The 13,372-nt window shown below is 38.8% G+C and overlaps 2 protein-coding genes across 18 annotated transcripts in view; one reads left to right on the top strand and one right to left on the bottom strand.

Moving 5' to 3' along the window:
• Positions 1-13,372, bottom strand: part of LOC127508050 (uncharacterized) — a 383,187-nt gene that overhangs the window by 348,433 nt on the left and 21,382 nt on the right. For 13 of the 16 annotated variants that reach the window (XM_051885611.1, XM_051885613.1, XM_051885602.1 and 10 more), the window contains exons 6-8: positions 6,097-6,411; positions 1,774-2,073; positions 734-1,045 (exon numbers count right to left, since the gene is read on the bottom strand). The exons of 1 other annotated variant lie outside the window; for it this stretch is intronic. In XM_051885611.1, coding sequence (XP_051741571.1) covers positions 734-1,045; positions 1,774-2,073; positions 6,097-6,411 — 927 coding nt within the window. The remainder of the gene's footprint in view (positions 1-733; positions 1,046-1,773; positions 2,074-6,096; positions 6,412-13,372) is intronic. 2 more of the 16 variants (XM_051885608.1, XM_051885601.1) reach the window with 2 other exon arrangements.
• Positions 1-13,372, top strand: part of LOC127508061 (hepatocyte cell adhesion molecule-like) — a 62,444-nt gene that overhangs the window by 21,187 nt on the left and 27,885 nt on the right. The window lies entirely within an intron of this gene.

The following is a 13,372-nucleotide window of genomic DNA, read 5'->3' on the forward strand; positions in this document are numbered from 1 at the left end:
TTAGGAGCTAGTTTTAGCACTAAAATGCTATGTGAAATACTCGTAGAGCGAAAATTTGGAGTCCTAAATTTAGGACTGACACAGACATTATTTTATAAAAGATTCTCCAAAATCGGCAAGATAGGAGCTAGTTTTAGCATTAAGATGTTTTGTGAACACGACCCCTGAACTCTTAAATGGATGGATTAGAACTGGATGTAATGGATTAGTGTGTCTCACAGCACCATGATGATATTTGTGCTTAAATGGATAGTTCATTCATGTCATTCCAAACCTGTATGACTTTCTTCTGTGAAAAAAAAAGAAGATATTTTGAAAAATGTTTGGGTCCAAACAACATTGGACACCATGACATGGAAGGAAAAACACTTTAGTGCTCCATAGAAAGAAAGTCAGTCATACCAGTAACACTGAGTTCATATAAAAGGGTCATTCTCACGACACACCCTGAGGATCTGCACTGCTGACCACTGTGTTGAGATTCTCTCATAAATGTGCATCAGAGAGCTCTCACACAATGAAGATCTTTTGTGAAGAAAGTCTTAACTTTTCTTTCAAATTTCCACATTCAAATCAGTCACAACAATTCTTAAAATTTGGATCAAATTCAATAAAAGTCTTGTGGGTTCAGAATGACATGAGGACATTTTTAGCTGAACTATCCTTTAAGAACGGCACAATGTTGATCTAGAAATAAAATCATAATTACAATGAAAGTAAATATTGCACTCACCAGAAACAGTAACATTGAATATCTTGAATGAGGATTTGCCATTTCTGATGATCTTTAGTTTGTATTTTCCAGTGTGGATAGTTCTGATTTCCTTGATGGTGAGATCTCCAGTCTGAGGATTCAGATACACTTTGTCTTCAAATATAGTAGCAAAGTACCTAGACCCTTCTTCACACTTCTCTTCTGTGTTTTTATCTACGTGACAGTTGTCATCTCCAAACATCCAGAATATCTTATCTCCTGTCTGTTTTGCAGGATTGACACGTAGAGTCACATCCGCCCCCTTCATCACTGACACTGACTTCTCTTCATCTGTCAAAGAAACAGAAAAATACAGAGAAATCAGAACCAGAAAACCAACAGCAGCAGAAATAAACAGAAGAAACACTGACATATCACACCTGACATACTGTATCACAAACATATCATTTACTGTATTTTAAGTTGAAAAGAGCTCAACTTCTCATTGTAGAAATCTGAATGTAAGTATAAATCTCTACACCTCATGTGTGTTTCACTGATGAAACTGTGTTGAACTCCAGTCTGTGTTTCTAAGAGTAAAAATCCACTCAAATGACATGAAATATGAGTGTGTTGAATTGAGTTTGTGTGAAGAAACGGTTCTGAATGTTTGATTTGTGATCAGATAATGACTGTACTGCAGTTCAATAATGATCAGGAATAATGAGGAGGATTGTGACTGATAAAGTTGATCAAACAATCCTGCAGACAGAAGCAACACAGTCTGTGTGAAGAACAGTTTCAGAACAGACAACAGCATATGAAAGAAGACTGTCTGAAGCTGCTTCATTGAGGAACCAGATCTGTCTAAAACACCAGAAACCAGGACTGACAAAACAAATTAATAAATTATTATTCAATTCAAATTAATTAATCTGCAACTGCCTGTATTTACAGTTGACTTCATGAAAAAAAAAATACCACATGACCTTTTTGAGCTTTAAGGCTTTGATAAAATAGTTAGAGACACATTTTAATGATTTAACTCTGTAAAGTAATTCCACTAGAAGGTTACTCACCACCGACGATAAGACTGAAGACTCTGAATGTTGAATAATAACTGGTATTGATCTCTAGTTTATATAATCCAGAGTGTTCAGGTCTGGTTTGTTGAATGATGAGAGATCCAGTCTGAGGGTCCAGCTTCATTTGGTCTCTGAATTCATCATCAGACCATTGAGGGTTCTCACAGTCCTCTCCAGTCATTTCAGCTATGAGTTTCTCTTCAAACTTCCACTGTATTTTATCATCCTTCTGTATTTCAGTTTTATACTTCAGAGTGACAGGACGTCCCTTCAGCACTGATGTCTTCACTTGTCCTGCAGCAGCACAGAAACAGAGAAATATAGATCAGAAAATAGAAACAGAAAACTAACAACATCAGACAACAAAGCATTACTGATCAATTGATCAACATCTCAGATGTTTCATTCACTCAGTTTATGAATATCAGTAATGAACTCAACTTTCTCTGATTCTACTATATTATAGAAATCTACATGAAGATATAAATGAATTAAATGAGTCGACCTCAAATCTAATGTGTGTTTTGACCAACAGAACAGCCTGAAATCCACACAACAAACATCAGACTACAGATTTTGTTGAGCTTGACTATTTAAAGATCCTCTTTTAAACTAAAAGAAGCAAATAGAGGGAAAATGTGTGAAAAAAGTCTGAATTCACCTCAAACAAACAATAATTTGCTCAAAGAGCATCTGACATGTTCCTCTGCTCATTCAGAAAAACTTTCATTGTCGATCACAAGACAGATAACAAACAAACATTAGCCTGTTTCACACTAGACGAGTAAGTGAAGTGTATAAAAGCTTGCAGGAACAGGATGTGAGTGAGTTAAATCATCAGAGAAGCATTCATCACCAGAGAGAAGTCAGCAGTTTCACTGGAAGACGGGTTATGGCATTTTGATTAAAAAATTAAATTACAAAATTACTCACAATAAATAAGATCAATAGCATGCATTCAGAAAACAGATGAAGGGAATTTTTATTTCATGGTCACTTAAAAGCGACACATGATCAGTACAGGAGGTGACATGAATGCAACACAATCAAGGTATCGCATCAGTGATTTGATAATGCAGTGTAGTGTACACTAGGACAGACAGGCTGAGACTAATGAAGTTATAACTGAGCTACTGACAGTTTTTGCCATGGAAATGTACTAATTAAAAAAAAAAAAGAGTGAAAATCTCTCTGCAGATCTGGTGATCAGGGGTCGTATTCACAAAACATTTTATCTTAACATTTTATCTCCTAAATAACAGTAAAAGTCTTAGTAAAGAGCTTCCTCTTAAACCTATTCACAAAGCTGCTGAGACCAACGTTACTAAGGAATAGAGAGAATCTTAAGATAGAGAAAGGGCGGGGTTGCTATGGATGACGTCATCACGCTTACTATGATTGGCTGATAAGGGAGGAGTCTCTGTCAGTGATTTAATCAGAGAAATATTGTAGAACAAGGTATCATGTTACCACATTCAAATAAAGATTTTAAAAAAATGTTTCCATATTCAAATAAAGGTTTTAAGGTGTAGGCTAAGTGTCACTAAATAAACAAGTATGTGTTCAGATAATTGTCCGCCTCTCACATGTCTGAATCTCCAGAGACTGAAGAATTAAATTGACAAATGATGTTTTATTAACAAAGTTCAGGAGGAGCACGTTCAGATGGTCTATCTAATCGACTCGAGAGGAGGTTTATAATATATACACACCTGACGTGTACTTAAACACAATGTTTCATTCTCCATCATTCAATACATTTTACCTGTACATGAATGAATCTTTATGTTATGTCATCACAGATTAAAGTGTTAGTTCACCCAAAAATAAGATCATCTCATGATTTACTCACCCTCAAGCCATCCTAGGTGTATATGACTTTCTTCTTTCAGATGAACACAATCTGAGATATATTTAAAAATATTCTGGCTCTCCAAAGCTTTATAATAATAGTGAATGGGGGCCTGTTTTGATGCCCAAAATAAATCCGTCCATCCATCATAAAAAATGCTTTCGGTTTCGGCGCTTTCGGTTCAAACAAATACGACTGGGCAACAAACTCAAGCTCTTCTTCTCTTAAATCGAAATCCTCCAACATTTCTCTTTAAAATTCCTCATGTTACACTTCTAATTCGTGAACAGTGTTTTGCTTTGCTCTATCCTCTGCACGTGCGCGTTCATCATGTGTCAGGTCAGAGTTCACTCTTCCACCGCAAATTAATGCGTACAGTCGTCAGGCGGAAGCTAGTTATTTTACTTTATAAAGTTTTAACCCTCTACCGCACGCATTATGATAACCTATTTAAAAAAATATTTGACTCTTTTTCTTTTCTTAGAATGGCTTAACTTGAAGTACTGTAAAAAAAAAATTTTTAAGGTACTTTATGATATGTTGCCATATGGCAACAACGTACAACAGTGGAAATAACTTAGAATAAGTGTAAGTGTATATAGTTAATATTTTTTCCTCAGAAATGTTGTTTGTATTGAATCAATTGGTGCTATTATAAGCTTTAGCAGTAATTATAAACAACACCTTTTACTTATTTTCCAACATCTTGTGCTTTTATTTATTCCATTCTCTTTTGCTGGATAATGCTTTATATTCTTTGAATTTGTAGATTAAGTAAAATGCTTTGTGAAATACTCGTAGAGCGAAAATTTGGAGTCCTAAATTTAGGACTGACACAGACATTATTTTTAAGAGTTTCTCCTAAATCGGCAAGTTAGGAGCTAGTTTTAGCCTTAAGATGTTTTGTGAATACGGCCCCTGGTCTGTAGTTGATTCTCTGAGACGTCAAAGTAAATTGTTGTCATGAGTGATCTAATTACCATTAGAAATTGAATGTAGAAATGTGTTTAAAGAGAATGTGAGATTCTAGAAACATCTTGTGCCCTGTCTCTTTTCATCATGTGATCTTTCTCTGTACACCCTAAAAGGATTCAGGCCTCACGTCATAGTTATAAGTGAACTTATAGTCCTTTTATGTACTTCAGTTACTGAACTGTTTGTTTCACTTCTTATTTTCTAATTATATAATGTACCCCTGGACAATAAACTGTGTGCCATGATTAAACTGCACTTTATGTGTCTGTCTAGTCATTGGTACCCAGGTATACCTGCTTTTCTGTGCTAGATCACTCAACCTGAAACGATCTTCTCGAAATACTTAATCTACAAATTATTTTATCTAACAGAGAATCATTAGCAGCATGTTTTGCTAGCTTTCTACATAAAGTGGACAGCCATTTTCAGCTCTCTCCAAAGATGTGTGTTCAAGTCTAGACTCTGGGTGGATCACTGAAGGACTTGGACAGGTTTTCATGTGTCTATCCGGTGAACTGGTCATTAGTTTAGGAGACTGTGTACAACAATTTTAGTCCATGTGCAATAAAACAGTAAGGAAAACTGAGGCAGTCCACAGATACTAATCTGTTTGTCCTAAAAGGCACGTTATGTCCAAAGACATATATTTTTGTGATGACTTCATGCTACTGTGATGTGTTTTCTTCTGTTGTTGTTTGTGCCTCCTGCTCTCTTCTCCGCTTGCTCCTCCCACTCTCCACTCTGGCAGGTAGCCTGATTCCCATCACTAATGAGAATCTTTCTCCAGAGCATGATCTGTGTCCTGCCCAGTCCTGTTGTTGAAGTGGTGGTGCATCCTTTGTGGAACTGTATGATTGTTTGCATTTTTCCCCTTTGGTCTAAAATACTGTTGCTTTAGCTGCTTGCTTTCTACTGAGTCACTTTAGTCCTGCTAAACTCCTAAACTAAGAGCTCTGTTGTTTTGGTTGTGATGAAGTACCTTGTTTCTTTGTTTTACCTTCTTAAGCTGTTATTTATCTGATTGTCTGTTTTGTTTCATCATTAGTTAGGAACTGTAGGGAGGTGGGTGCCATTTTTATTTTGTGATCCCTGTTTTCTCCTGGTTTGTGGCTAGATAGGGAGTGAGTGTAAATTCTGTTGTTGATTTTCTTTTCTTTGAGAGATTTAGTAAGAATTTAACTTCCAAGGTAGACTAAACTTTTGTTTGTTATTTTGGCATTGCCCCCTTTTGAAGCCTTTGTTTCCCTCTTAAGTTGTACTTTTTTTTTGTTCCAAAGAAACCTGGCTATGCTTTGCCAGTCTCTAATAAAGCTGTTAAAAAATCTTGTTGTTGTGGTGCTGTGGCAGGGCCCAGACAAATGCTCTTCAAACACTAAATTTTGTTACGCTCTAGTAAAACAACCCCTAGATTCCCGTAGGACATAACACACACAACACAATACTGATCTAAAATAAAATCATAATTACAATGAAAGTAAAATTTCACTCACCAGAAACAGTAACAGTGAATATCTTGAATGAGGATTTGTCATTTCTGATGATCTTTAGTTTGTATTCTCCAGTGTGTTTAGGTTTGATTTTCTTGATGGTGAGATCTCCAGTCTGATGATTCAGATATAAAATGGGTTTAAATCTAACATCCCTGTAGACTGTAGACTCTTCTTCACACTTTTTTTCTGTGTTTTCAGCTATAGGACGTATGCCATTTCCAAACATCCAGAATATCTTATCTCCTGTCTGTATTTCAGTATTGGCACGTAGAGTCACATCCGCCCCCTCCATCACTGACACTGAATTCTCTTCATCTGTCAAAGAAACAGAGAAAAATACAGAAGAGAAATCAGAACCAGAAAACCAACAGCAGCAGAAATAAACAGAAAAACATTGACATATCACACCTGACATACTGGATCACAAACATATCATTTACTCTATTTTAAGTTGAAAAGAGCTCAACTTGTCATTGTAGAAATCTGAATGTAAGTATAAATCTCTACACCTCATGTGTGTTTCACTGATGAAACTGTGTTGAACTCCAGTCTGTGTTTCTAAGAGTAAAAATCCACTCAAATGACATGAAATATGAGTGTGTTGAATTGAGTTTGTGTGAAGAAACGGTTCTGAATGTTTGATTTGTGATCAGATAATGACTGTACTGCAGTTCAATAATGATCAGGAATAATGAGGAGGATTGTGACTGATAAAGTTGATCAAACAATCCTGCAGACAGAAGCAACACAGTCTGTGTGAAGAACAGTTTCAGAACAGACAACAGCATATGAAAGAAGACTGTCTGAAGCTGCTTCATTGAGGAACCAGATCTGTCTAAAACACCAGAAACCAGGTCTGACAAAACAAATTAATAAATTATTATTCAATTCAAATTAATTAATCTGCAACTGCCTGTATTTACAGTTGACTTCATGAAAAAATACCACATGACCTTTTTGAGCTTTAAGGCTTTGATAAAATAGTTAGACACACATTTTCAGTCAAGAATGATTTAACTCTGTACATTAATTCCACTAGAAGGTCTTGTTCCTGACATAACAGCGTGTTGTTTTGCTACATCCAGTAGCGGTTTCTGGCACGGGCGAACTGGGCAGCCGCCCGAGGCGGCATTTTTTCATGATACATGGGGGGCGGCACGAGCAGTTAAAAAAAAAAAAAAAAAAAATCCTCTGTGCTGCCGTCGCGAAGCGGTTTTCTATTATCTATCATTTCACTGTGTGGGGAATTGGCAAATTGGCGCTCCCGCTTTCTGAGAAGGTGCCGTGAACAGAAGCTGTGTGAGAAGGGGAAAGGGGAGCGCGGCGCGGGGTACAATTCACCTCTGGGTCTCTCCCAAATGGAACGGACAAAGGGGGGTGAACGGGGGATCTACTGTATAGAGCAATACTCTAATGGAATTAGTGGGCTAAAGTCAGTCACACCTCGACTTTCTTCCAAATAACGCATATTTCATTCATAATATTATAAATACAGGCCTATAGTTCCTGCACATTTTTGTTTTTCTGAATTGTGTGAAATGGCTAATAAAAATAGGTAATACAAAATGATTATGTGGTCAGCAAGGTGAAATGGTTTAGTCTTGACTTCTGGGCATGAGTGACAGTGTTGAGGGGATGGGAAATCTGTTGATTGTCGAGTGCCAAATAAACACAGAGATGGACAGGAAAAGGTCATAGCCATCAGGTGCCCAATTTAGAAAAAAAAGAAGAGGAGAAACGAGCAAAAGATAAAGGTATGCCACTATGTTCTCTCTGTATGATTATTACGGTATCCATGTCATGAATGAAGGGCTAATGTTAATTGGTGGGTATAACTCTTAAGTTTGTGGGGTCGGACCAAGATGGCGCCAAGGAAAGTAAACTTTTGAGTGACGCCGTATTCTTTTGTGCAAAACTTAGCTCTCGGTTACTAATAATATACTTATAGGTGCTGTACAGCTTTGTTGTAGATGTCTTACTAAATTTAGACATAAAAAACAGATGTGGAAAGGGTTAAACGGAGCCACGACTATGTGAAACAAACCACCGTTGAGCCCAAAGAACCACTAATAATTTACGAAACGCCGATCAACAGCCCAGTGAAAAAAGCAGTAAGAATGCACCTGAGATGGTCTCTAACAACACCTTGCTAGCTGCAATCAAAAAGATTGGAGAAACGCAACAGTCATTTCTAGAGAAGTTAATGTCAGTTGAGAATGCCGTGAAAGAAATTAAGGAGCAAGTGACTGGCATAAATGGGAGATTGGATACGGAAAAACTATCAGCAATATCGGCAGAAAATAAGATGCTGCGGAACAAGGTGAATGAACTTGAATCATACCAAAGACGCTGGAATCTCAAAATATCTGGGATCCCAGAGCAGGACGACGAAAATGTCAAGATGACGGTAACTGATCTTCTGTCGCGCATCTCTCCTGCCATTGCAGATACTTTGCAAAACTCAGTGGATGTTGCTCACCGTTTAGGCCCCAGACTGAAAAAGGGAATCGGCTCCACTCAGCCACGCCGAATCATCGTGCAATTCATAGTGCGCACGACACGCGACCGCATATGGATCGATGCCAAGAATTCTGAGGTTCTTAAACAAAAGAAAATAAAAATCACAGAGGATCTGACACAGTGTGTGAAAGATGCAAGAGCCAAGTTATGGCCTCTGGTGGAAGAAGCTAGACAACAGAAGAAGATCGCTGGATTCAAAGGGCCTTTTGCCATCATTGATGGTAAAAGGATTTCAGTAGACGACTTGAATTAAGATGACAACCATTTGTTGTAATAACACATTTTTTTTTTTTTTTTACTAAAGGTTATATACAGTTTATTAATGTGAATTTTGTTGAAGCAGTTATTAATTTCACGTTTTGTATCTCTTTAGTTATTACTATTAAGGTTGCTCACTTAAAAAAAGGGATAAAAATGAATAAGGAGGGGGATGGTTAATGAATATGCACTATAAAATTCATCATCAATGAGTACCATTTATGTTAAGATTTTGCACTGGCTTAACAGACCAGTCTATTTCTTTATAAGCAGTTATTAAATGTTCTCATTGTCATGTTTTTCATTTAATGTACGGGGGATTCGGATTCTAAAGGCCGGAACACACCAAGCCGACGCCGACGAACTAGTGGCGACGAAAGCAGACTGCGGGTTGGCTCACGTCGGCAGTGTCTGTGTCCAAAGTTGCCCTGACACACTAAACCGACGCTCGACACCCAACGGCTAAGTAGCACGTCCATTCTGCGCCTGTGCAAGATGAAATGCATTTCCGTACCAGCAGGTGGCAGTAGCTGAACTCTGCTAAATTCTGATTATAAATTATTAACCTCTCTTTTTGCAAAAAGATTAAAAACCTGTCTGGAAGATATCATTTCAATAACACAATCAGGTTTTATAAAGGGTAGACATATCTAATAACATACATCTTGTATTGGATATGATTGATTATTCTGATCTAATTGAAGAAGGAGCCATCATTCTGTTCTTAGACTTCTATAAGGCGTTTGACTCTATTGAGCATGAATTTATATATACAGCCTTAGATAAATTTGGATTTGGATTAAAATTTAAAAATATGGTCAGAACTATATACAAAGGTATAAACGTCTCGGGTTACTTGTGTAACCCTGGTTCCCTGAATAGGGAACGAGACGTTACGTCATATGACGTTATGGGAACCTTCTGCATGATTGCGTCGTGAAGCACTCTTGTATCTAACCAATGATGAGACGAGACGTCAGAGGCGGGTGACGTCACGGACCAGGAAACTATAAAGCATACCCAGAACAAAGAATGCTAGCTTCTGGATTATGGCTGAAGCAAGACGCTCACAGGTATGCCAGGGATACGGCAACGCGACGTAGCGTCTCGTTCCCTATTCAGGGAACCAGGGTTACACAAGTAACCCGAGACGTTCCCTTTCATGGGAACTGTCGACGGTACATCATATGCCGTTATGGGAACGCTGTCCCAACTACGCCGTAGAACCAAGTACCTGTCTGTTATCTTGTAGACAGAACTGACGACCCCGGAGTGGAGCCTACGTCCAGGTTATAAAACCTAATAAATGTGTGCTGGGATGACCATCCAGCTGAATCACATATGTCATTAATGGATACTCCTGACATTAAGGCCTTTGAGGCTGCCATACCCCTAGTAGAGTGGACACGGACAGCTAATGGAGATGGCTGTCCGGCCGCCTCATAAGCAAGTGAGATAGCCTCGACCACCCACTTGCTCATTCTCTGCTTAGATGCTGGGCCTCCTTTCTTAGGAGACCCGTAACACACAAACAATTGATCTTTTTTACGCCACAGGGCAGCTCTGTGGACATATGCATCTAAAGCCCTCACTGGGCAGAGCAGATTGAGTTTCTCCTGATCCGAAGTTGTAAATGTAAGAGGATAGAAGGCCTGAAGTACGATGGGACCTGGGACGTTGGTGGGGACCTAGGCACATAGCCTGGTCTAGTGTTTAGGAATGCTTTGACCATTCCAGGTGCGAATTCCAAACACAAAGGAGCAACTGAAAGTGCTTGAAGATCTCCTATTCTTTTAAGAGATGAAATAGCCAGTAGAAATATGGTCTTTAGGGTGAGGATTCTCTCTGAAACTTCCTCTAGTGGTTCGAAGGGAGCCTCAGCTAACCCTTCTAATACCACGGCCAAGTCCCAGGCCGGAGTCCTTGTACGTACTGAAGGCCTCAGCCTCAGAGTACCACAGAGGAAGCGTATAAAAAAGGGGGGTCTCGACCTACCAAGGAATCCCCCAGAGGAGCATGGCCGAAATGGCTGCAACATAAACCTTCAAGGATGAAGGGGATAAAAACATCCGAGAACTTGTCTTGGGGAAATTGAAGCACAAGGCTAATAGAAGAGTGGACAGGGTCCACATTGCTTTGTCTACACCATGTAGAGAACAGTTTTCATTTATACGCATACAACTTCCTCGTGGAGGGAGCTCTGGAGTGGAGTATGGTCTCCAGAGGCCAGGCCCACAGTCTCCGTAGTTCTGGGCGTGGATGAATTATCATGCCGCCCGCTTGAGACAGGAGGTCCTGCCTGAGAGGAAGCTCCATCAGGGAGTCATCTAGAAGTGACACTAGGTCTGAGAACCATATTTTGGTTGGTCAGTACGGGGCTATCAATATTAGACTGACCCCTTCCTGGCGTACTTTCTCCAGAACTCCCGGGAGCAGAGCGAACAGGGAAATGCATACAGACGCAGCCTCGGCCACGTCTGTACCATGGCATCCAGACCCAATGGTGCTGGATGAGATAGGGAGAACCAAAGTGGACACTGGGTTGATTCCCCTGAAGCAAATAGGTCGACTTCCGCTCGACCAAAGTTTTCCAAAGTGAGCTCCACCACCTCAGGGTGGAGTCTCCATTCCCCGGGCCTTGGCCCCTGCCTCGACAGGGCGTCTGCTCCCACATTTGATGCCCTAGGATGTAAGCTGCTCTCAGTGAGAGGAGCTTCCCATGGGCCCACAGGAGGATCCAACGGGCCAATTGCCTAGTTGGCGAGACCGCAGACCCCCCTGATGGTTGATATGAGACCACCGACATGTTGTCCGTGTGGACCAACATGTGATGGGCCCTCAGGTCTGGGAGGAAGTATTTTACTGCAAGAAATACTGCCATCATTTCCAGCCGATTTATGTGCCAGGAACTCTGATGGTCCTCCCAGAGACCCTGAGCTGAGCGACCACTCATGATCGCCCCCCAGCCCATGAGGGAAGCATCCGTCGTAAGCATTACGCGACGACAAGGTATCCCGTTGGACGCAGCTGCCATGAGACCCAACAGTCTTTGAAACTGTTTAACAGTGAGTGACTTGCCTAGTTTCACCCCATTCACGGCATTGAGAATGGAACTCACACGAGCAGGAGACAGATGTGCCTGCATCGTGGTGGAGTCCCAAACTACCCCTAAGTAGTTGGTAATTTGAGCCGGAACCAGCACAGCATCTTCAATTGACTCTCTTTTATTCAAATTTATTTGGAAAAATAAGACTGAATACATTATAAGGAAAACATTGATTAGGGACTACACGGATGGAGGCTTCAACGCTATTGATTTCACAACTCTCAACCAGGTGTTTAAAATCAACTGGCTCAAACGATGTATGCTGGGAAGGAATGCTGCCTGGTTTTTCATTCCAAACATATTATTTGACCGTTGTGGTGGTTTAAAGTTTTTGCTGAGTTGTAACTTTAACTGTAACAAATTGCCAATCAAGTTAGCAAATTTTCACAAGCAGGCACTGGATTCATGGAAATTGGCTTTTAAGCATAATTTTTCACCGCATAAATGTATTGTATGGAATAATCAATATGTTTTGTATAAAAATAGGACCATATTTAACAAAGAATGTTTTGAAAAGAATATAATCTTTATTTCTAAATTCATAGAGACCTGCAGAAATCTGATTAGTTATGAAAAATTCATTAAGGAAAACAATATTAATATTACTCGTATAGAGTTTTTGAGGATAATTAATGGTATATCACCTAAGCTTTTACATCTTATTAAATCATCCTTACATTACACTACATTAAAGGAAAAAACTCCTTGTTCAATGATAGGTGAACTTGATTTGTTAGATAAAAAATTTAATAATATTCATATAAGAAAAACATTAATCTCTACAAGTAGTATTGCTCCTAAAGCATTTGCTTTATGGAAACAGGTTTATCCTTCTTTATGTTTGGGTAATATATGGACTGCTCATAAAAACTTTAAAATCCTTCACAATTTTTACCCCTGTAAGTTATTTTTATCTAAGTTTATGAATATTCAACCAGAATGTTCTTTTTGTGGATCTGAAAATGAATCTGTGCTTCATTTGTTTTTTAGATGTCCCATCACAACAGAGATTTCAGTTTTGATTTTTACTTCCTTTAATATCCTTTTTGATATTACAGAAGAAATGGTCTTATTTCTGCTTTCTAACACTGGTTCTGCTCCTTTAGATAATGCAGTCAAATCCTCTGCATGCTTGGAAAAGGTCATATCCACAAGTCTACATTTACAGCTTCGAAACCAAACTTTATTGTATTTTGCTCTGAATTAAAAAGTTTTGCAGATTCCCTATGTAAATTTAAAAGAAACAAAAAAGCAATTAAAACATTCCAGATATTAAATAAGATTATAAAGTCACCTTTGAATAGAGATACAATGTTTAGATGAGATCTTTCTATTCCCGCACTTGAGTCATAACAAAAGTAAAGTTTTTATTTTATTTATTTATTTATTTTT

The sequence above is a fragment of the Ctenopharyngodon idella genome, chromosome 3 (genome assembly GCF_019924925.1).
Source record: "Ctenopharyngodon idella isolate HZGC_01 chromosome 3, HZGC01, whole genome shotgun sequence".
NCBI lineage: Eukaryota > Metazoa > Chordata > Actinopteri > Cypriniformes > Xenocyprididae > Ctenopharyngodon > Ctenopharyngodon idella.